The sequence below is a fragment of the Aulostomus chinensis genome, chromosome 22, assembly GCF_037954235.1.
Source record: "Aulostomus chinensis isolate RoL2024-O1b breed Wild chromosome 22, RoL_Achi_v1.0, whole genome shotgun sequence".
Lineage (NCBI taxonomy): Eukaryota > Metazoa > Chordata > Actinopteri > Syngnathiformes > Aulostomidae > Aulostomus > Aulostomus chinensis.
Window position 1 is genome coordinate 6,317,349 of NC_141341.1, and position 25,371 is coordinate 6,342,719.

General features: G+C 41.3%; 2 protein-coding genes across 5 annotated transcripts in view; one reads left to right on the forward strand and one right to left on the reverse strand.

The window, feature by feature from the left end:
- Positions 1-25,371, reverse strand: part of triqk (triple QxxK/R motif containing) — a 169,989-nt gene that overhangs the window by 80,804 nt on the left and 63,814 nt on the right. The window lies entirely within an intron of this gene.
- Positions 18,104-25,092, forward strand: cibar1 (CBY1 interacting BAR domain containing 1). Its single transcript, XM_086192966.1, has 9 exons — positions 18,104-18,266; positions 18,721-18,955; positions 19,081-19,149; positions 20,018-20,119; positions 20,311-20,316; positions 20,919-21,023; positions 21,485-21,598; positions 23,161-23,280; positions 24,697-25,092. Exons 1-9 carry the CDS (start codon positions 18,238-18,240, stop codon positions 24,817-24,819), a joined length of 903 nt encoding a protein of 300 aa, XP_086049092.1. The 5' UTR covers positions 18,104-18,237; the 3' UTR covers positions 24,820-25,092.

The window sequence follows — 25,371 nt, forward strand, 5'->3', positions numbered from 1 at the left end:
CAATGGTCGAAGTTTTTTTAATCCGGCTCAAATGAATTGTTCATAAATGAACTTCACGGAAGTGTGATGGCTCTTGAGATGCTCAAGATCCTTCTCAAGGAGATCTTTGCAACACAAATATCAGAGAAACAACAGAAAATTAAAGACATAAGAAACAAAAAAGTTCAAAATTTTATAAGAACAGGTAAAAATAACACATGAAGCTGCTAGCTTCAACTCAAATATCCTACAACTTCAAATCATTGTATTCCTAAAGATAATAAAATGGAGCCATACTCGCCAAGTTGGGGGAAATACAACAAACTGCTATGTAACAGCAAACGACTGTGGGGTTTCTTGCACAGTAGCATGTTTACAGTAAAGCAGCATGCTTCTCTTTTAAACCTGAAAAAATGCATCATATCAAAGTAGTCAAGGGGGTCTGATGATGTAGACACAGAGAAATCGACAACAGCTGGATTGTGGAACTATCTTTGATGTGTAATTGAAACAACCTGCCTGAATAAGTGCTTTATAAGGTGATTAAGGTCGCTGTATCCTTTGATCGTACCGGGGGAGGATTTTGTTTAATGCAGTCATCAGAATACAGTGTTCTATTCAAGCAAAGTTGAGTCTACCGAACTCTATCAAAGGCAGAACTTGCAGCGAGGCTTCAGGCTGTGTTGGGGGGTGCCCAGCTCTTTTGGCACACACACACACAAAACCATATAAACACACAAACACACACACACAAAAGCATCTCCAAGATCTATACAAGATTGTGCTGAAGTCTAAATTATTCATCACCTTCCTATCGGCCATAGGGATCTATTCTTTGTTTGAGACCAATCATTAAACGATAGCTCAGAGATAAAATAGAGGAAGTTGAAATAAAGAAGCAGACTGAAGAGAGAGAGGGAACGTCTCCGCTGCCTTTTGTCCGAAGTGTGTTTGTCCTTTTGTCATGCGAGTGGTTTGAGGCAGTGATGTTGCCTGTAGACAGCTGACACTGACCTTGTACATGGAATCAGACCTGGAGAGAAAGAGAGCGCAGGTGAGATCAACAGAGGGAAGGAATGTGTGTGTGTGTGTGTGTGTGTGTGTGTGTGTGTGTGTGTGTGTGTGTGTGTGTGTGTGTGTGTGTGTCTGCAGATGTGCACAGTACATGTCTCTGCCTGTTTGCCTGTTTGCCTGTGACAAGCGTCTGGTGTGACTGCACCTCTGTGTGCGTGTGTGTGTGGATTAATGTGTGTGCTTGCCTCACTTGTGTGTACGCTCCTCTGTACATGTATGTGGGTGAGTGTGAAATGAAAGGCAGGAGTCCCATCTGTTGTGGTGTAATGACTGTGCTATTTGGAGGCAGGAAAGGTTTGGTGCGGGAGCAGCTGGTACCTTGCCCGGTGACCTTTTAGCATTCCTCCTCTCACCATCTGACAGATGTGTCAACTCGATTATTTCAAAAGGCCCTGAATAAATAAGCGATTGTGAGAGAGCGCCGCACGCGAACCCAAAGAGTCGATGCAACGTCCACACACATACACACAGGTGGATGCAAGCAGAAATACTAGCAAACACTCTTAATGCTTGCAAACAGCCACACCAGCACATGCACAGTGAACAGCACAATCAAATTCGCCTCCACTGAACAAAGTAAATGATCTGAGAGGTGAGCGGGCGCATCACCTCTGTTGTTGCATCGCTCATTTCCTACTTTCCCGTGCGCTCCTCCACTCTCTCCTTCCTATCATCTGCTAAATAGCTGTTGAGTTGCTGGTATTAGGTTTGGTAAAAGGGGTACAATGGGGGTGAATTGAATGCCATTGTGGTCCGGGTGCCCTTGGAGCAACGCTATTAGCTGACAGTGGGTGGAGGAAGGGGACGGTGAGGCTGGGTGGTGGGGGGCCTCAGGTGTTGCTGGGAGGCCGCCGATGGACTCTCATTCCCTGGCGGAGCCCACAGCAGGCGGAAGGGAATAGAGTCTGTTGTGCATACATGTGCATAATGAATGTGTGTCTGTGTGAGTGTGAGTGTGTGTGTGTGTGTGTGTGTGTGTGTGTATAGGGGGCGGGGGGGCTAATTGACTCACCGAGTGATTGGGGGACTGTGAAGAGGCGACCGCAATCAGACTTGCCCTGATGGAGTTTGATGCCTCCCTAAATAGTTTTCAAATGGAGGAGCAGGTGCTGTTTTTCTGAAGCAATCCCCACTGCCCGAGTGTATGAGAGATGTGTGTGTGTGTGTGTGTGTGTGTGTGTGTGTGTGTGTGTGTGTTCATACATGTGCACTACGAACACTGCATCCAGGTGATTGTGTGTTTTTTGTGTTACTGCATGACTATTTTTTGTTAAGAGTAATCGAAGAGAGAGTATTCAGAGCTAGTATGTGCATGTTTCATACTTCCACCTACCTATTTTGCAGTACAGAGCCCCATATAGACCATAGACAGAGAAAACAATGTAGATTATGGAAAAATAAAAATGGAAATATAGTTCTTCCCACACTTTAATTAATTTGCATCCACTAGATGAAACTTTCCCCCACTATTTCATTAATTTTGGCTGTGAGATACAATACTTCCCCCGTTTCTTTCATTTGTAGCACCACAATGTCACTTATTACAACAGTTTGATTTGTGATACCTTGTTCTTACAATCAGTTTGTGGCTACTACATATAACGATGTATAACTTGTTATCACGCTGTCATTAATCCATTGCTACAAGATGACTCAGACATAAAATATAATTTGCTCCCAACCTTTGAGGCGGCAAAGAATATTTTCTTCTTTCTCTATGGTAACTGGCTCAGAAGAGAAGTCACTCTTTACTTTCAATTTAACAGATCATGTAAAAAAATTATTTTCATTAGCTCCAACTCAATGGAAAAAAAAGAAATATAGCCAAAGAAGCTGAATTAATATTAGAGAGTGGCACGGGAATACAGATGAGGGCTGAGTCCCACAGGGGAGCCTCTGTTACCTCAGAATTCAATTTTGTGAGCTAAAATTGGAGCAAAGCCCTTCATTTTGTCTGCTCCTGTGTGTTAAGAATGAATTCTGTTGAAAATCCTCTGATGCTCTTGTCCAATACCCCACGGATTTGAACGGGCCTTGGATCATCCATCTCTCTCAGCAAGTGTGAAATGGGCTTCATCAAATCATGTCCAGTCCTCTTGATTTTACTCAGTGGATCCAAACTGGTTTGGGCTGGTTATTGGGATGTCATGCTATGAAATGTGTAGAGGAAGATGTGGCACAGTCCATTCTCTGGCTGTTTTATTGCCTTGTTTTACATCAACTCCATATGACATGCTTTGAATATCCTAACAAGTGCTCAGGAAAATGGATTATTCAGAGAGAATTTATAATACTTCTGGCACAGGAGTGACAGCATGTGCCCCAAACATATGCACCCAGGGAAAAAAAAAAAAAAGAGTAAAATTGATTTGAATTTTCAAAAGCCAGCCTGTAGCTGTCCTGCCAGTCCACACTCACATCATCCCAACCTCAGCATGGATACAAAATTAACATCGGGGCTCTTGCCCACGAGGGCAGGACTGTGCACCATAACTATTGTCGTTCCTGGACTTCAGTCTCGGTGCTTCTGTCAGCACAGCGAGCACTCCCCATCTATCATCTCCATTGATCCACACTAATGACAGATGGTGGTTATGGGTGGAGGAGACAGAGTGCCTTCAGCTCAGCATGGCTTCACAGGCATGTTCAGGCAGCACAGACTGTGCGTGTGTGTGTGTGTGTGTGTGTGTGTGTGTGTGTGTGTTTGTCGTCTGAGCATACTTGAATATCTGATATCTTATTTCTTCACGGGAATAAAAGCCCATTTTGACTCAAAGGGAAACAGAATGAGAGAGTGCAGCTACTTTAAGATGTTAAGCATGCAGATGGGCACAATCGCAGTGTCACGCAAGTTGAAGGTAACACCATCAAACCTTAGCATCATCCATGCTAATGCATTTGTACATTTATTTCTCATTTGTGTTTATATGTGTCTTTCATATCAGTGTCTCCCTAGTTTCACCTTAATGTAATTATCAAACAGGAACATCTGTCAGAGTTGAATAAAGCAGTTCTATTTTTTAAGACCTCTAAAATCCCATTAGAGAATCTGGGTCACTAAGCCATTCACTCATGTAATGTGCCCAGACAGCATCCAGATGCGTAGCATGTGGAACGAAGCAAGGATGCTCACTTTCCTCTATAGCATTTTGCTGAATTGTTGCATATTATGCATTTTGTATGGGAGGCTTCAGAGACAGAGAGTGTATTTAAAGATGCACAAGCCATGCGTGCAACTCAACTGCTGTTTGGCGAGCGAGGGTAGGAATTAGCAGTGTGTGCTTTGGCTTCACCCCAAAGCATTGGCTCCTATTCAATTTTCTTGAATTGTTATCTTCTCTAATAAGGTGGGATATGAAAGTCACACTCTCCTAACTGGTGTGTGTGGGGACTGTCTCGCTGTATCTAGGGATGGGGGGGGCTCCCATCCTCGAGGATCAAGATACCCATCATGTAAAACAGTTTCAGGAGGCCAAGTGCTTGAAAAATTAACAGAAAAGTGTGGGGAAAGTAAATCAGTTATCAACAAGTGTCCAAAGTACACATATTTTTAGATGTCTAGCTTTGCTCAGTTCTCAAGACTCGGTCTAAACCTCTGTCACATGTCCAGACCGTGTCAGGCCTGCTTATTTCTGGTCACCCCGTTCTCCTCTCAGATTTCTCTCCTCACCCTCCTGTTCCCCTCCTCCCACCTCATCCCTTTTCCTCTCTTCCAATTCTCTCCTTCTCTTTGTGTTCAGCTCACCTCTGAGACCCTCCCGTATCCTCAACACATGCTCCCAGACCTGCCAAAAAAAAGTTACATCTATCTTTCCACACATCCATCTAACCCTCCATTCAATACCTTCTAATTCCATTAAATATTTAAATGAAATATTGTGGTTTTGCAAATAAATCCCTGCTTGGATATTAAATCCTCATCTGCGATTCCTGCCGTGGTCCCCGGTGTCATGCTATTGTTTGTTACAGCGATACTTCACCCTAAAGAGTACAATTTGCCCTTAAATGACTGCCATTAGCTGTCTTGATCTAATGATGGGTTTTTTTCTTCCCTGTATGACTTCTTGGTGACTCCAGATTTCACAAAACACCAGACACGTATTTTCAGCTACCAACAAGAGCAAAACTGTTCTAAACATCCATTTCTAGAACAACCCACACCTTTTTTATCCAGCTGTGTTCTCATTCATCCGCAGCACTGACAAATTAAGACACTTCAACCGAATGAGCAAAGTAGTCACATTGTTTACAGTCCTTCACCATAAATTAACAAAAAGTTTCATTCTTAAATTTACTCAAATGACAACAACCACACAGGAGTAAGCATCGACAGTCCTACCATACCTGAGCTCACCTGAGTAACAGCAACCAATTAGAAAACAGAATATATCACTGTGTCTGTGGAGGTCATTAAAACAGGAATGTGTTATTTTGGGTAGCAGAGCTCCTTCTTTTGTTTATTAACTGAACCCTGAAAGACTGGCTCTAACTAGCTCTGCATGATTTATTCATAAGACTATGGATCTGCATACAGCCGTGTCAATGCCGCAGCGCTGCCTGAAGAGGTCGATAAGTGGTCGATTTATTGCGCTTACATGGGAATTATTCATCATCCCCTTGACTGTTCATTCACCATCATGTCACTGGACATCAATATTAAACTTCACTTACCATTCTCATTACAATAAGAAGGGAGGTAAGCTGTCACCATCTTAGTCCATTATTTGATACATTAGCGTGTTTTTCTGGTCATGAGGTCGACTTGATCAATACTTGTGCCCTGTAGGAGGGTAGAAGGTCTACTCACAGAGGAGGGGCACGCAGTTCACATGTGAATACAAACACACATTATTAAACACAACACGTTTAAGCCTCAGGGAGACTTGACTCACTCGGCAAAATGTGGAATATATTTTGAATGAGTATTGACTGGAATAATTCTGGTTAATATACGGTGCGTGTTTTGAGTTTTATCAGCTTGATAAAATAAGAAATCAGAACCAAGATATGAAAGGGGAAAAAAAAAAAAAAGATGTGGAGAAAGTGAGATAATGACAAGCAGATGAAAGGTTGGTGTGGTCAAATGAAAGAAGAGGAATTTAGTTTTCCATGGGAAAAAGGAAAACGCTGGACAGTCCCACAGTTTTCACAGATGTAAGATGTTATCTTGCACTTTCAAACACACAGCAATGGAGCCAAAAGCTTGTGACATTCCTCCATCCGTGTCAACCAGAGATGTGAGTCATTCATCTGCTATTATTCAACATTTTGTCTGTCTTTTACGTTTAATATTATTTTAACCTATTATTGCTATTGTATAATACATGTATATGTATATATTTAGCCCAGCTTAGTTAATATTTTTGGGGGTTTATTCAGTTTCTGCTGCTAGAGAACAACAGAAAACAAAAAAAGTTGGCATGTCCTCATACGATCCCGGTGTCTGGGGAGGTCGGTCATCGATTATCCTGAGTGTGAGTGCTATAAAAACGTCATCAAGATAATGAGAATAATATCCTGTTATTAAACACTGCTAATCACAAGATTGTTAACACAGTTGTATTTTGGGGAGAGGATAAGACAACGCAGAAATAAATAATTGTATGAAAACTGGTCAGAGGTATCGTTTATCTCAGGGTAGTGCAGAAAGGATGTCTTCTTTTTTTTTTAAGTAGCTTCCATGTCAAATGATAGGGACTCTCAATCAGCACACATCACACACACCTGGTTTTTGCTTTTAATCGTCTCGTCATCGTCATCTTCTGCTTATTCCTTACTATTAAGCGTCGCGGGGGGGCTGGAGCTCATCCCAGCATCTACGGGCGAGAGGCAGGTTCACCCTGGACAGGTCGCCAGTCCGTCGCAGGGCCAACATACAGAGACAAAAACCATTCACACTCACATTCATACCTACGGTCAACTTAGAGAATCAATCAGCCTAGTCCCCAAATTGATGTCTTTGGACGGTGAGAGGAAGCCGGAGTACCCGGAGAGAACCCACGCAGGCATGGGGAGAACATGCAGAATCCACACAGAAACATCCCGCGCCCGAGCCGGGACTCGAACCCAGAACCTTCTTGCTGTGAGGCCACAGTGATAACCACTGCACCACCGTGCAGCCCCCTTTTAATCGTCTCCTATATTTTATATTATGAACAAGTCAGGCTGTGGTTCTGTGGTGTCGACATGAAACGTGTTGTCCTGGCTGAGAACAGCATTAACGCTCTGAGGTGAGCTGTGTCGTGGTAAAACACTGCTGCTTTTCTACCAACAGCAAAAAAAAAAAAAAAAAAAAGAAGAAGAAAATCCTTTGTGGGAAAAAAAAAGAACCTTTCTTTTTCTGTTTCAAGTTCTAAGTGTCAGAATGAGGTGACAGTGAATCACAGATTGATTTTAGTGACTGCTAAGTAGTGTGGTTCAACACCTCAAATAAACTTTGTGGCGTTTATCACAGATGATTTTCACATCTAGTTCACCGCTAGGATTTTTAAAAAAAAAAAAAAAAAAAAAAAAGGGCAAGCTTGTAGTCAAGCATGTTTTTATTTGATTGGGGTGGAGGCGAGGCCTTGAGATAATCACGTCCCGGGTCTGAGATTCATGCACACCAGCCCTGTCTCCCCACATCTGCTGAGACACATGGAGCCAGCACTCCTTTCCGCTCTCAACGGTAGGGATTGATATGCAAAATGCACTTAACTTTCATCATTCCAGTAGTCGCTGTCCAAGTTGGCTGACCATATGTGCCATAAAACATTTACACTTGCACATGTGTGACTCACATCTATAGTTGACCAGAGGAGCATGCCCACCTCCCACATCTGAATCCACAGTGGTGGAACATCATGTTGAACAACCTGGGCTCTCCGTCCAACATTTGCATCTGGGCTGCATAAAAATGAGACCTGGACGTTTGAACCTTCCTGTGTGAGCAGCAGAGAGAATAACGCCTGTAATTCTAATTTGTTATTAGGGTTAAGGAGGGGCTAGAATCACAGTGTCGTCCCAATCCAAACTATCTACTGCTACTTGGGTCTAAGAGACCGTGCCCTTATTGGGGCCAGGAGGTCTGCAGCAGCCAGTGGGGCCACTTGGATGCGGTACTAGCTCCATGATTTAGATTGGGTCATAAAAGTCTAAATGGAGATGAGAGGCTAGTTGCTTAATTGACCTTTATTGGGCTCTCTGCTTCATTTGAAGACTGGATATAAAATTAACATGATAATTCAGGCCTGGCGTGTTAATGCCACTACTGGCCCCCTCGCCCCCCACATATTAATATCATCCTGTAACTTTTATAGCTCCCATTGATTTAACACTGCATTTTATTAACTTGCTTTAATTTTCCATATTGGCACACACTTAGACAAAGAAGGTTTTATTTGAACTGAGCAATGCTTTTGTCGAAGACAGGAGGTTTATGAGGCTGTTTCTATTGAAAACAACGACATATATAGGCTTTAACACAAAGATCTGGGGAGCACTGTGATTGGTTAGCTGAGCAGAATCTATAATTCTTTGACAGGGAGTATCAATCATGACTACAACAGTAAGTCAGTCTTCATTACTCCTAACCAGACACTAGAAATCTGACAAAGGCTATGCTTGAAATTAGTTTTTTTAAATTCTTTTAACTGGTGAAGTCATGAGTTTATTCAAGAATCTATCTCATCAGGCTTCATGATTGTGCCCTCACTAAAGGTAATTTGGCCGGTGAGCGCCATTTGAGGACGTGTCACTATTGGTTTGGAACAAAGATGATGTGAAGAAAGTCAACGTGGATGCTGCTCTAGCATCGGTGACGTCAGAACTAGAAAGCAAACAACGCCACTGAAGGCATTTCTCCATTAAAAAGATACATTCGCTCTTCCACAAACTGGCTTCGGCTTCTATCTGAGCTTGTTAGTGTGATTGGTTGAAGCAGAGCCTGTGATACACAGGCGGTTCATCTGATCACCTGTGGTAAAGCGCATGACTTGGTTCCGTCTGGCAAGCCAGGTTCGATATCTCAGGATCACATACAGATTATTGTATTGTCTGGCTATAACTAAGCTTTTTTGTCATGTGTTAAATATTCTTGTTATCTTAAAGGAAAGAAAAGGCTGTTTTCTTAAGTGAATTCACTCCTTATTGCTAGCACAACAAACTTGTTATCACTGGCTTTCCTCAAACATTCTCTGCTTCCATATAATCCCAATTTATTGAAATATATTGTATGGGAGATCTCTTTTTCTGAGGTTTCTTCCATTTTTGCTCAGTTTCTCCAATTTGTGGGAAGTTTTTCCTTGTTTATATTGAAGGTCTATGGAAAGAAGATGCTGGAAAGTGTACCAATTATGAAGACCCCCCCCAGGCAAACTGTGACTCGGGACGTTGGACTGAAGATTATAGATTTGATTTGGCATCAACACATTCCTCCATTGAGCAAAATTTGATATAAAACTGATAATCAAAGGAATAAGAGTAGTGATATTTATGCCGCTGGCTAATAGCTCACACATTGATACAGATCTGCTACATCCAACATCTACTTGTTTATAATTAGCTTGTTTTTTCCTGATAGTCTGAAACTTCATCATAATTTACATGTTTTTATTCAAGTCTGGTAGCCACCCAAGTTGAACTGGCTTGGCCTCAAAGGCTGAAAGAGCGCTACTGTCCTCTTGTGGAAGCATTAGAAGAGAATGGTAAGAGTGTGTGTGTGTGTGTGTGTGTGTGTGGAGGGTGGGGGGGGCGTGACAGCGGTGATCTATATATCTTCATCTATCTGAGATAGATATATATATATATATATATATATATATATATATACACACACACACACACACACACACATATATATACCTGTATATAGATGTATCTATATAGATATTGTTTAGAAGACTGTTCCTCCTTTTATTGACATGATCCTTACCCCTGACGATGAAATATTGCAGTGTGTAAAACATAGAAAAGAGAGAGAAACTGTCTGTCTGTGAAAGAGGGAGAGAGAGGGAGAGTGAGAGAGAAAGAGAGAGAGAGAGAGAGAAGGCACTTAACATGGAGATGGGGCAACTCTACAGAAACACACACTTGACACAAACACACACTTCCAGTCTGACAACAGCCAATGATCCAGCAGCACATTAGAAGTGAATTGCTTCCTGCATGCAGCCCCCACCCCCCATCCTAAGTGGATGCATTATCATTTTGTCTGTCAGAAAAAAAAGAGAAGCCAAAGAATATGAATATGCGTTTACATCTGTCCCTCATTAATATGCATGCCTGAATCCACATCTCAACACAAAGTCAATTTTCTGGCCATCTGGGGGATGGCTGGTGGAGGTAATGAATATTCTTTATGAATATGTTTTATTTTGCAAGGTGGCAATACATCATGAGCATGCCACTATCTTTGTGTTCCTCTAACTCCCTCTGTTTCTCTGAGGTGCTAGGAGCCGTCACTGCACGTGATTTTAATTGGACTGTGAAGGTGAAGGATGGATGGATAGACAGATGTTGAGAAGGTTGGGTTGTGAGAATGAAATATATCCTTTACCCAGATGAAATAGGAGACTTAATAAACTATGCACCTGCTCTGAATGGTAATGCTGGAGAAATGAATACAGCTGAAGCTAATAGCTATCATGACTTCTGCAATAACTAGTTCTGATGTTTATTTTATTGCCAAAGTAACTTATGTAGTACGCCTCACAGAAGTTTTCTGTCTGATCCTGCACACAAGTACATTCACATTCAAGGATTGGTTGAAATAAACAGAAACAGTTTTGAGATTACAGTCGAACTCCCTGTCTAACTCCCTGTGATTTATTTCCGAGAAAAACAGGCTTGAAACACTGAAAAGTATCCATAGTGTGTCATATTCTAACATCAAAACTTTCTCCAACTTGAATAAATTCAAGCCAGCTGTGCTGTTACCATGGTACTGGGGACAGAAAACAGGGTTTGGCACCCATTGACTGGCCATTTTTGCTAGTTGCTAGCTAGATTATTATATCTACAGGCTAATAACTAATGTATTTTAGCTTGTAGGTTGGCAGGATTTCCGTTTCTGCACAAATTCAAATTTCTTTGATGGCCAGTTTGAATAACGTGAACCAAAGTCAAATCTGAAAAGACTAATATGCAAGTCATAATCTTTAAAGGTAATGTGCAAGATTTCATAAAATATCACATAAAATGACTTAATGATCATTTCTGGCATGAATCCAAAAGCTGCATCTCTTGCGCGTCTCTGTGTTAAGCTGCCCATTGCTTAATTATTGGATACATACAATTTTATCACCCCTAGTTAAGAAATGGGGATAGAGAGGTGGGGTGTAGGATGTGTCAGCCTGTAGGCACCTTTATATGTCACATCGATGATTTAGACGTCACTGACAGAATTACTGTTGCTCCAATGTCTCTGGGGCCTTGGCGCAGTCCATTGGCTAGTAGTGTCATTTAATGATTTATGATTGAAGTTAGCCCATGAGCTCCCCAGAGGATCCCCCAGAGCGAGAAGCACAGGGAGTGACCAGTTTTATGGCAGGACTGGGAATCAATTATGCTAACGATGGCTAATGAATGCACTTGAGGGAACTGCTCCCGCACTCAAGGGCCAATTCCCATTTGCATATTGATGGAAGAAGGACAGTGGCCACTTTCATCTGCCTGTGAGGGAGCACTATGGAAATGGACTAGTGTGTGTTCCTTTCATTCCTACTTCCCTCTCTCGCTCGCTTTCTAAAACATACACTAGCTATACATGAAGACACCCACGTACATGATATTTTGCCTCCAACCATATTTAACTCTGCAAGCCTGCCCTTCTCTTTCAACAGTCTGAGGACATTTTCAATTAGTGGCCTTTTGCGCTCGGTATTTGAGGAGCCCTGGAAGTGCTCCAGAACCCCCTCCCAATAGACTCTGATAGACACTGTATGATGTAAGAGGAATAATGGCGAAGCCTTTTACTGCCACCAAGGTTAAAATGCATTAAAATCGTCTGTTTGCAAAGACGGACGTCTGGCACGACTCTCTCCCACTCTCCTAAAATGCATTAAAGTAAATAACACCAGACTGAGAGCGAAATCACTACTCTATGGTCAACGCATCTCAGTGAAGTAAAGAAGGCTATGAATATGAAATGTGCTATGAATAAGTTATGTGGTGGCGGTGACACTGCAAAAGGTACTGGGCGTGAGATCAAGGCCTTTTCAGAATGCAGAAGGGGGAGCATTCTCTTTCAGAGATAATGAATGTGATGTGAATTTGTTGACAATTTTTAAGGGAAATAATGACACTTGTAGTGTTTGGCAATGAATTTCAGTTTTGCAGTTATAGGATCACACTGCAACACTTTGTCATGTCTCTCAGGAAGATGAGCGATGAGATGTTAGCGTTGGCTTTGCATTATGACAGACAGAACAGCTAACCCCGCCTAGCATCGTCATCGATTTTATGAAACAAGAAATACAGCAACAATTGGCTGTAGTAGCTTTCGGAGAGTTGGTGTTTTGGTTTTTTTTGTTTTTTTTTTGTTGCTATTATTTTGCTTGTTTGTTTAGACAGCCTTGTTAGCTGGTTCAGTCTTTATGCTAAGCTACTGTAAGCTAAATATCTACCAAATATCTTCATGTTTTGGAAAGTGCAAAGTGAACAAAAGGGGTGTTGAACTACTTGTAAAGCATGTTGGTTCCTTTAAAAAAAATAAATAAATAAAGCATCAGAATCCCCAGGGCTGAAATTATGGCGAAGTTTCCTTTACAGCCACTAAAAAACTTTTTTAGATGAGTCATAGAGCATCATACCTGGGGAAAATAAAGTTTGAACACAAATAAACTTCAAGAAACTTCCATGAGTGACGCTATCGCTCGGTGAAATAGACAGACAGAGGCAGACAGGCAGAGTTGGAGGCTCCCACTAATTTGATCTGGTGACATTTTCTTCTCCAACTCCTCAGAGGAAAAGAGCAGTGGCGAGAGCGAGGGAGAGGAAGGGAGTCAGAAAAGGAGGTGTTGGAGTGAGTAAGACAGATATGGAGAGGGGGAGAGAGAGAGAGAGAGAGAGAGAGAGAGAGAGAGAGAGAGAGAGAGAGAGAGAGAGAGAGAGAGAGAGAGAGAGAGAGAGAGAGAGAGAGAGAGAGAGAGAGAGAGAGAGAGAGAGAGAGAGAGAGAGAGAGAGAGAGAGAGAGAGAGAGAGAGAGAGAGAGAGAGAGAGAGAGAGAGAGAGAGAGAGAGAGAGATGGTGAAGTAGACACTAATGAACACAGACAACAAAGACCCTAACCTGAGCTCCAAGCCCCTAGAGACACTAGGAGGTTTTTCAATGGGTCAATAAAAGCACTGGACCGTGTCTGCGTTGGCTTGCCCTTCAAGCACCCTCTTAACTACACAGGGAGGTCGTTTGCTCAAGGTTGCTGAAGTTAAAGGGGAATATCACTGAATTTCATGTTAGAACCAGACGTGGGCAGTTGTATCTGTTGAATGTAGCGTCCTCACATTATCATTCAACCACTACTCCTCGCTTAGCAGCGAAGATTTCAGATCAGTTCCGTTCTCATACAAGTGCCATTGTTTGGGGAGTGATAGAAAAAAATATGAAGAAGGTTTATCAAGGTATATAAGAGATATTTAAGATTGTGAGAAAATAATCCAAACACATCCATCCATTTTCTTCCGCTTATGCTGTTAAGGGTCACGGGGGGCTGGAGCCTAACCCAGCAGCTTTCGGGCGAGAGGCGGGGTTCACCCTGGACAGGTCACCACTCCATCACAGGGCCAACACATAGAGACACACAACCATTCACACTCACAGTCACACCTACGGTCAATTTAGAGTATCAATCAGTCTCGTCCCCTCTTGATGTCTTTGGACTGTGGGAGGAAGCTGGAGTACCAGAGAGAACCCACACAGGAACAGGGAGAACATGGAGACTCACACAGAAAGATCCTGTGCTGGAGCCGGGACTCGAACCCAGAACCTTCTTGCTGTGAGGCGACAGCGCTGACCACTGCATTGTGTCGCCCCCTCATAGAAGTCCATCTATGGAAAAGGTATGGTCAGCTATTATAAAGCTTCATTGGATTTAGAAAAATGGTTCCAGCAGGAAAAAGCATATTTGAAACATCATACAGTTTTCATATTAAACATCCTTTCTGAGCATTAATTAAAACCCATTTCAGCAGATACTAATAGGGATTCAGACAGGTAATTCTGGAAAATACCAGCAGAGCTCGCAAAGAAGTTATCATATAAAGTTTTCTTAAGTCATACACTCATACATATTATTATCATGTTCTTCTTGTCCACACAGTTAAATGTTGAACTTTATAAAATAGATAAAAAGAAAAGTTTTCTCATTTAAGGATGAGAGTGTACATTTTGTCTGTCTAATTTGAAGTTGCAGGCCTAATGCATAATTTGGGGAGACTGGAAACTTTTAAATGACAGAAGGGAGGGAGGAAGTTCTGCTGTAATAAAAGTTAAGTGGGATTTAAGATTGCTGAACACAACCAACAATTTAATTTCAGATGTTCTTTCTTTCTTTTTTAAATGTCTCAAGAGTACATTTTAATTGCATCTGAGTAATCAATTCTTAATCTAGCGACTGATTAAATAAAACTGAGGACTGAATTTAAGCGCAGGGAGAAGCTGGCTATATTTCCCACAAGAGATTTCTAGAGGAGAGCAAAGTGTCACAAATCAGTTGGAGGAAGGAGAGTGAGGCTGGCCAAAATCGGTATGAGATGTTGACTCTTGGCTTATAATTTCATTTTATGCATCAAGTGGCAAACAAGATATCCCACTGTTCATAATCCTCCACGTCCCTGAACACACACGCACACACACACCTCCCACAGACTCTTTCTTGTTATTAATGGGGAATCTAAAGCTGCCTGTGTGGGGGCGGAGAGTATGGGGTCCTCACACCAGGGCTCATACCTGAAAGGGAGAATATGAAGGGAGGAGACAACACACACACACACACACACGCTGTGGGACACACACTTGGCTGCCCCACTAAGTCCCCCCATGTCTGACATATGTCACTCCCAATCTGTTCAGTAGGCCAGACATCTCTCCAGTGTCGCACCGCACTGTGGCGTAGAGGGCAGAGGGGGAAAGTTGAGCCGAGAAAAAGAAGTGCATTTAGCTGAAGATGGAGGGCATGGAGGAAGAGGAGGACAGGTGGGGGGGGGGGGTAGAAAGAGAGAGAGAGAGAGAGAGAGAGAGAGAGAGAGAGAGAGAGAGAGAGAGAACTACCCTCTCTTTGCTAATTGGTGGTTTGGAAACAACACCATCTGTTCTTTAAGGAAGTCAGATGCTCTGTATAAAAAAAGCTAACACTCCTCCTGAATATATTTACCGGCAGCCAAGGCAAATAACTCAACAGCCCAGGGCATCTTTCAACAAAGAGATGCAGCAGGACATGGCATAGACAAGCCTGGTGAATTTGTAGTAAGGAGTCTGAATGGAGTCCTGGGTCACTGCCAGGGAGTCCTGAATAATGTAAACATTTGATGATGAACGTAGAGAAGAGAGATGCCAGTCAGAAATGTGGATGTGTAAAGATTCCTTCAGTCCACCTGTAGCCACGCAAATTCCTCGATGCAGCCGAGTCAGCTATGAATGGATGCAGATCGCCACCATGTGGTCGGACTGTGCAATCACATGCAACAACCTGAGCCGTGGGCACCTGTGTATGTACGTGTACTGTACACGGTGTACACGTGCTCTTTCCCCCTCATCAACATTTGGTGTCAGATATTAGTTATAGAACAAAGATGCAGGACACACCTGTTTTTATTGGATTCATCTCGACTCACATTTCACATGAATATTTAAATGTCATGTAATTTTTATGATACAGCAAAAACTCAATGTATTCTTTATTGTGTGTTTGTGGCTCGGGTACTCCAACTCAGCACCAGGTATTGGTACTAGTCTGGAAATATATGACATGACCCTGTTGAGAACATTTTTTGCCTGCTTTATAAGAATATTTCAATGCATAATTTTTTTTTCATATAAAGCAAAAATTCAGTGATTTCTTTTTTCAATAACTCCCAAATTATATAACCTAGAAGCTCCAACTCTGAAATTGATATTAGCACAAGAGTGCAAATAAGAGTGCAAATAAAGCACAGACCTCTTTTTTTGCTCAGTTGTATTATAGCTTTAATTTCATATGAATATTTGAGCGGTTTTTTTTTTTCATATACAGCACAAATTCTATTTTCTTTTTTCAAAAGCTTTCGAGGTAGATTATGTGACCTGGTGACTCCAAATCAGTAACAGAGTGGGTCGATATGTACTGTATGTAGGTGTATGTGTGCATATATGTTGATTTAAGTATTTGTAATACATTTGTATATACAAATGTATTACAAATACATAAATTTGTATATACAAATACATACATCAACATATATGCACACATACACCTGTGTGTGTGTGTGTGTGTGTGTGTGTGTGTGTGTGTGTACTCTCCATCTTCTATGTTGAAGTGGTAGTCAGTGCACAGTTCAATGCTTTATAGCTCACAAATGATGAATCATTTGTACTTGCAACACACCCCCTTTATTATCTGTCTTTTTTCCTTCTTTTTCTCAATCTAAATACGTTCTTAAAAATTTGGGGGGGGGGGAGTGTAGGTTACACATTCGTTTTGAAACTCACAAACATATACATGAAAAAGTGAGTACTTTTAACTCATGAGATATGACAGCAGAATCGTGAAAATCTTTAAATTCAAAGTTGCTGGATGTTTCATTTTCCCTGACAATGACAAAACCAGGAGAGGCTCTTTGTGCCTGACTAAATACCCAAATTACTTGCCAACTTGGAATTTTCAATACAGCGTTTTAATAAATCAAGGTGTAATTATCAATTAAAGAGGAAGTTTATATGAGAGGCTTTTAACCAAAATATATATGAAGGTTGTACCAGCCGTATCAGCTGCGCGGGAGAGATTAAAACCAGATCCACTTGGGATTCCAGGCACACAGATCAATGCAATGACCGTGTTTTACACAGCCAATCTGTTACAGTGGGATCTCCCCTCCTTCAATCCCATGGATGATTAAGCATGATAATTAAGGTTTTTGGACGTTCTCCACACCGGAGCAGATGTGGCAGCTGGTGACATTCATGCATTCCCAAACACAGAGGAGGGAATTACAATGAGGCCTCCATTCATTTCAGTGATCACACAGTCTGTTCTTGGCATTCGTTCAAAAACAGCTCGAATCTTTTGGAAAAGGACCATTTGTGGCCCTTTATTTTCATATTTGCATTTCTTATTGACAGAAAACAGGCAAATATTTAGATTATCTGACAGAGGCTGTAATTTTCCTTTAACAGTATTATAACATATAAGGACTATCAAATGACCTAATCATATTGTGTTCATGACTGACACACTTAATTATGAATTTATTGTACCTTAAATACCGCCCAAAACATTGTTACTGGATATGATCAGCTTTTAAAGAACAAAATATTGTAGATGAGACCAACCATTACCAACTTTGCTTAAGCAGCAGCTGACATCTCATTAAATGCTTACAGTGCAGGTCATGTCTCAATAACTGAATAATTGATTTCTTGCCTGCTCCATCAGTCAAATACCGATTTATTCTCTCTTTTTACAAATTTCAATTCAAATAATTGTTCAAATGATTTATTATAAACAGCTCAAAAAAAATTTTTAAGTTTTTTTTTTTAAAAAAGGAACATCCAAAGACTGAAAGCAGATTTGTTTTCATGCCTTTGCTTTTTCCATTACATGTTGGTGGTTTTTGTTATGTTTTTTTTTTTATTGCTTGTCTATTTTGAACCGGGACAATGCATAAAAATTTAATCTCTTCTAAAACAAAGGAATTGCTCCGTCTTAAATTTCATTCAGCAATCATCCCTGAACAATATCAAGGAATTGATGTAAAGAAAGAACAAAAGCTTATAGATTCAATTAAGGCCCCACGAGTACATGATTCAATCATATAAGACAAACACAGCTGAGGCGGTGTCGTCACAAAGAAGCAATCAACACAATTTCCCATAATGCCCTTCCCGAGAGGAAAGGCTGGGAGACTCCATGGAAACGGTGGAGTGGCGTGCTAGCCTGGAAATGATAAGCTAGGGTCTGTGCCGCGAAACCTTCCTGTACGCCGAATTTACTTCAGTTACTGCCTTTCAGTAAGGATGAGCCGCACACCAGATGCGAGAGCGAGGTGAGAAACACGTTATTGAACGCTCAAACTTGTTGGTTTCACGGTAAGTCAACGATGGAGCGGAGAGTAGCGTTAGCTTTAGCGTAGTTAGCCGTGAAGAGCTAACGTAGTGTTCTGCTAATTTTAATAGAAGCGAGTCTGTCGTGAAAGCTGTGTCAGTAAAAATGACAAGGCATACATAGTGGAGCTTAATCATCATGTTATTTTCCCCAAATTATGTTTATTTGTCAGGCACGCAACAGGTCCCCTAAAGAATTAACCTTTTCATGCCAACATCACTCAAAACTTGCTATAATTGTCAATGAAACGACGATGAAATGTCAGATTTCGTGAAAGACGCTGGGATACAATGTCAGAATTCATGATGTAATGGAATTACTTCTTGAAAATATGAAACTTATATGTCACCAACACACACAGTTTAACTGTTGTTGTTTTCTTTCACACTTCTTAGGGACGGCCAGACCAGAAAGATCCAGGAAAACATCACCAACGTGGAGAAACATTTTGGAGAGATGTGTCAAATGTTTGCTGCCTACGTACGTAAAACCGCCAGGCTACGAGACAAGGCAGACGTCCTGGTCCGGGAGATCAATGTGTATGCTGACACGGAAACGCCAAACCTGAAGAGGGGCATGAAGCAGTTTGCTGATCACCTGGCCAAGATTCAAGACTACCGCCAAGCTGAGGTGAGACCCACATACCACCTGCTGTTTGGGGCAGGACCAGGATTCACAGACCCATTGACTGAAAGACAATGGATGTTTTGGGCAGAATCTGGCCTTGAATTTTTTTTTTTTCCTCTCTCTTACAGGTTGAAAGACTAGAGGCTAAAGTCATAGAGCCGTTAAAAAGCTATGGAGCTGTGGTGAAACGTAAAAGGGTAAGAAGTAATGGACATGATCAATAAACTGCCCCTTAAGCTCACAGTTATCCTGACTCCTGAGACTCAGCCCTCAGGAGATGGCGCTAAACCCACGAGCATTCACAGCGGGTTACATGCTGTCTTGTATTCTCCAAAATGCCATTAATAACAAAATAATCTGTGAATAAGCAAAAAGTAAATGCAACATGGCTAACACAGCAATGGAAGCAGTCAACTTGATCTGTTTACGGCTACTTAATCAGCTAAAAGGAGAGGACGCATGCTACAGATGAGGAAATGTACATCTGCATGTCTTCCTTGTACGTAAGGATTTTTTTCCCCCCTACAACTTCAAAATGAAGAGGCATGGCAAAATTTCCGTCAGTGTTGTCACTGAATGGCCACCTGGGGGCAGTATTAGTTTAATATTTCATTCTACTACTGCCACCAGTTATTTCTCAGTTCCTCCTCTTGTTGAAATTTGGATTAAAAGCTTTTTATTTTTTCTTATAAAAATAAGTTTCTAACTGCTGTGTTGTTACACCTGCATTGGATAACTTTTTATAATATTCACCTTCTTCGGACATTCAATTCTGAATTCGCCTGAGCAAGACCCTACCAAAAATAATTGTTTTGACACGAGTCTGCATGAGAGCCTGTGAATTTGTTTTTTTGGAATTTTGGTGTACTGGCAATTGCCCTTTCATTGTGCCCAAGACCAAGTTCCCCTCTAGGACAATAAAGTGTACTCTACTGGTGAGAAATACTGATCCAGAGCAAACGCTAGTAAGGTTATGATCAGCAATATTTACAACAAACGGTAAGTTTCTACTTCATTGACCATCATTCTCATGTTATTACTGTGCTGTAATGTACATCAATGCAGGAGGATCTAAAGACGACTCAGAGCGCCAGAGACAGAGAGGCCAAACAGATGGCTCAGTTGGAGAGGACCAGACAGAGGAACCCCTCAGACAGGCAAATCATTGTATCCTTGCCTTGTTTTGCTTTTATTCTCCAATTCTATGATGTCAAATAGTCCAAATGACTTTCAGTACAAAAAAAAAAAAAAGAAAGAAACTTTTACATGTGGAATTTTCAGTTGTCGCTATGAAGAGAGGGAATGGAAAAGGACAGCAGGCTAACATATTTATGGTGCTTCCTTGACCGTTCCTTCAGTCTCAGGTGTGTTCTCTGTGAAAGTATCTCATCACCGGTGATGTACGGCCACAAAGATGAATGATATTTTATAATTACTTCCTCTCCCAGTACGTCAAACTATTCTGACCAATCAATGCTTGCATTCTGTTCATCTGTGTCAGAGATGAAGTGATAACCAGCTCCTACTTTTTTTTTTCGGCACAACTCACACACACGCCCCCACTGGGTTTATATTGTTGTTAAATGAGATCCATAAATATGTGTAAGTGTATTGAACTGTTTTTATTGTATGAAGTACAGGAAGCTATTTCTTAACTTGACTTCGGGAGGACCAGTTTAGTATTTCTACATCAGGTGAACTTTTGCCAAAAGGTGGCGCTGGCTGTTTGACACAACAGCAGCTCTGCAGTGTGGATGTGTCAGTTACCTCACATCAGTGACACTTAACTTGGAATATTACCAACAAAAACAAACTTTGATTTTTAATGAAGTATTAATTTTCTAATTAATCAAACTGACAGACTACTGTTGTAGCTTGTCTGTGCAGAATCATGACTCACCGAAGACTGTCTCGACAAACTTAACCTTTCGTAGTGTGTTGTATATTCATTTCTATTGCCCCTCAGGCTGAGAGTGAGCTCCAGAGAGCCACCATGGACGCCACACGGACCACCAGACAACTGGAGGAGACCATAGACGAGTTTGAGAAGCAGAAGATCCGTGATATCAAGGTCCACTGCACCATGATTTCTCTCAGCCCCTACATAACAGCTACAGAACCCTTGAGTGGCAAGAGAGATTGTTTTAGGGGGCATCAAGAAAAACAACATATATTGAAACCATCATATATTTTTTCCCCCTCACCCAAACCCAACAAGATAGTACTTGTTCCCTTAATTTAATTAATTTGTGGCCAGGAGATAACACTTTTTCCCTCTCTGGAGTTTTTTTTTTTTTAGTTACATTTTGTGGCCACAAATTAAATTTTTTCTTTCTCTCTGCGGCCACTTGTGTGCTCTTGTGCGATTTTACTTGTGGATATGTCGAAATGGTAGGTGACAATGAAGTGAAACCAGACGGCAATGTCTGAATTTTTTTCCTTCTTTTTTTTTTGTCATGTCAAAGCTTAAAATGTTTTCCCAAGTCGTTATGTGACAATTCTGAAATATCACCTTTGCTCTTCCCCTGATAGAAGATCTTTGGTGAGTTTGTAACAGTGGAGATGTCGTTCCATGCCAAGGCCTTAGAGGTGTACACCTTGGCCTACCAGAGTATCCAGAATGTGGATGAGGAGGAAGACCTGGAGGTAGGCTTGGCTCCAGGTTACTCCATGTCATTCTGAAATTGTTGTTCATATATAGTCCACACCCTCTAACTCACGGTCCCTATTGCACAATTCAGACTCATGCTAGCTACTTTCTTCTGTTTACTATTTGGAATGAGGTTAGTTACTATTTTAAGAGATGAAACAAAGGATCAATGAAACCTGATGAGCAATGTTCTTCCTGCAGATGCCCTCTTGCTACCTCCTTTCCCCCTTTGTCATCTCATCTGTGTGTTTTTTGCACTGATTCATCTCCCCTCCATTCATATTGAAGCGAAACTCCTCACCCAGACAAGGCTGTTTTTCAGTGACTCATAGTACAGAGCATGGGAGATTGAATCATCTGGAAAAGGCACAATGACAGGCACAAAGATAATCCAGATCGAGAACCCCTGTATAATTTATTTTCTCATCAGTGAAAACTTTTGGTGTGGTTAAAAGGGGAATTTGTCGTGTGGTCAGAGTCAAACCTCCTGAGCAGGGCTGTTTATGTTGGACCAAAACACATGGCCAGCCGAGTTATTGATTGGCTGGATATTCCAGGTATTCGTGCATCTAATCTTTGTTTTACTTATCAAACTCTAATTTTCATACAACAATAATAAAAAGCACCTATCATTTTTTTTAAAGAATCTTTGATTTCATCACCCAAATGGCCACTTTAGATGGTCCTTATAGTTTCTCACACTTAATATTTAATGAACATATGGAGTTGCTGCACAGATTGGGTTTTTTTTTTGTAAGCTGACCTGGATGTTAGCATCACCAAGGGTTCCCTCAACTAAAAGCCAATGCCTTTTACATTAGATTTCTGATCATTGCAGAAAACGAGCTCTGTGGCAAACAAAACTATGAGATTTTTTTTCCCCCACATAAAACAATAAATGTAATTGTTAGAAGTACAAAGCTAACACTGTGATATGAAGAAACTACACCACAGATGTATGAATTAAACATCGCAACAGTTAGCTTCGAGCGTCTTCTGTCGTTGGGGGGTGGGTGGGTTTAATTTCTATGACAACTTCTGCAGTCATTTAAGCTGATTGTTAGCAATCTCCATTTTTATGCTGCCGCACCAGCAACAGGCATAGACTGGTAATCGGGATGTCTCTAGAATGCCTGGGGGGGCTTACTTTAAATGTCCTTCATGACTCAATGATGAACTGAAAAGACTTTGGTGTTCAAAGGTCAAGGTGACAATGACAGACGTGATTGTGGAGGTATACAAAGACAGCACAGTATTTCTAGTTGGCACATGAATGCTTCAAAATTCACAAGTATGGTCTTTACTGTGGTATTTTATGCTTAAAATATCTTCAGCTTTTGTTAAACTCAGACCTTATTTTAGGTATTAAATTAAAAATACAATTATAAAAATCCCACTGGCTTTTAGACGAGGGAAGCAGACGTTCAACAATGCTAACTGGCCTCCAAATTTAAGACTCATTCCTGCGCTGCACTAATACACTTTGGTGATTATGTATGAGGTCACATTTTCCTTTGTCTCTATGGAAAAGTATAGCGCCTCCTACTGTCTTTGGCAGGTGTTCAGGAGTTCCCTGCACCCCCCTGATTACCAGTCACGCTTAGACATAGTGCGAGCTAATTCCAAAACCTCCCTCGATAGGACCGGCTCCTTCCTCAGTACATCAGGAACCTTACAGGTAAGATTTAGGAAGTTCATTCCAACCTCAGTTACAAAACCTTTCCCCAGAAGATCCCTCTTTGATGAAGTTTCTGTATGGGCAAGTAGCTGATTAGTTTCCAATTTGACAGTTGGATCAGTTTCATCACCATGATGACATGAAAAATTCCCCGCTTCCCTTTTTTCAGCCTTGTTTTCTTCCTCATACCGCTGGGGACTGGCACTCAATAACAGCCTTATCAGTTGTGCCAGAGTTTGTGTGTGACATCACCACTATCATCTCTCAGTTTGAATTTCCCCTGGTGTCACTGCGTGTAACACCATGTATTCCCCCTGTGTGTGTATTTTACCCCAGCGTCCTCATAGCATATTTCAGATATCATATCCTGGAATGCCCAGTCAGCTGATTCATCATGTCTCATGATAAGATCAGTATCAAATTCTGTGTTTTGTACCTAAAAATGTTGCTAGGAAATGCAGATTCTAGTTCATTCCTGTTACCGGAATGTGCATCCCAACTTGAGATCAAACTGGTAACATTTGATTTTATCTAAAGCAAACGGCCATGACTGAAGAAGAAAAAGGAACGAGCACACACTTGAATTCATGTATACAGCTAGAGAGGAACAACAGACACATTCCCTCCGCGCATACGTGTTCCCCAGCAAGCAAGCAAGCTGGGGAAAAAAAGCTGGTTGGACCTCTTACTACTGCAAGTAGACAAATGGCCTTATTGTTTTTGTTTTGTTTTTTCCTAGTGCGTCACATTTTACATCACAAATACTAGAGACAACAGGGTCTCGCACCTCACCGCCTTGCTGTTGTTGCACCATCCAGGATATGACGACCAAAGTTTCTGTTATTTAGTTGCTCCCACGACCCAGGGAACACTCATTCACCTGAGTTCTGTGTTCGCGTCTGTGCCAATAGGAGCCAGAGCCATGAGCAATACATGTTGGTGTTGACTGCAGTGTCATTTGACCCGGGACTACATGCCAATTAAATCGTCCCCATTGTAGACAAAATCCAGATGTTAGCTGTTTATTCACCACAGAACAAAATGAAACATCACAATGACCATGTCAAAAGCCTCTTCTGGATTATTCACATACCATATGACACATTTATTTTCACTCACTCCAAATACTGAAAAGTAGTATCTTGTTTATAAGTTCATTCATTCTTTTTTTAAAGCCAGATAAAATCAATTGAGTACCAGTTCTCTGTTTCATTGATGACCAAGAAGCGTCAGCAAGAAACACAGCCAAGCCATCGAGAGCACATCTTAGATGTAGATCTCAGGGTGGATCCACACCAGAACCTGGACTCTATTCCTACCTTCAATCCTTCACGCTGAGATAGCAGTGGAAGGACACTGCAGTTGTGCTTAATGACTACTTTTAATTGCACAGTGACTGTTTATTTGTTGTCACAGCAACAAAGAGCTTCCAGTCGGCTGACGAGACGAGAGGAGGAGGAAGAGGACGATGAAGAGGATGAAGATGAATCGGAAGAGGAGGAGGATGACGAGGACGAAGACACAGATGATAGAAATTAGTCTTTCTGTGGGAAACAAAAGGGATATCACAATGGTTTTATACTTTTCTAAAAGAAAGATGTCTGCCAAAATCACCTGACACAGGTGCTCCGAGCAGTGTTGTAGTGCCCTGTAGTTGCGTGACACTCTGTCAAAGATCATGTTGTCTTACCTATATTTTTTTATCATGCATAAATGTGCTTTATATGTTTAGTAGTACTGGAATTACCTGTATGTTTCATTAACCCCACCAGTTGCTTGTGTTGAATAAAGAAATGCATTTTTGATGTTTTACGCTGCATTTAAATTGCTTTTCTGTTCTAAGGACACATTGCTGCCTCGGCCATTTTACATTAAAATGCCAGCTGAGAGGTTGATTGCTATTTTAGAGATTGTTCTCCGTGTGAATCAGTGGATGTGACAGTGGTTATGTGACGCCTGCAGTTGAAAGTGACTCATCTTTTCCACCACAGTCATGCAAGTGGTGCAAACATTTTGCTCCACACTGTATCTAGCTATACAGTAGATTTGTCACAGTGAGCTTGCTGATTATATGTAAATGACACTTCATGA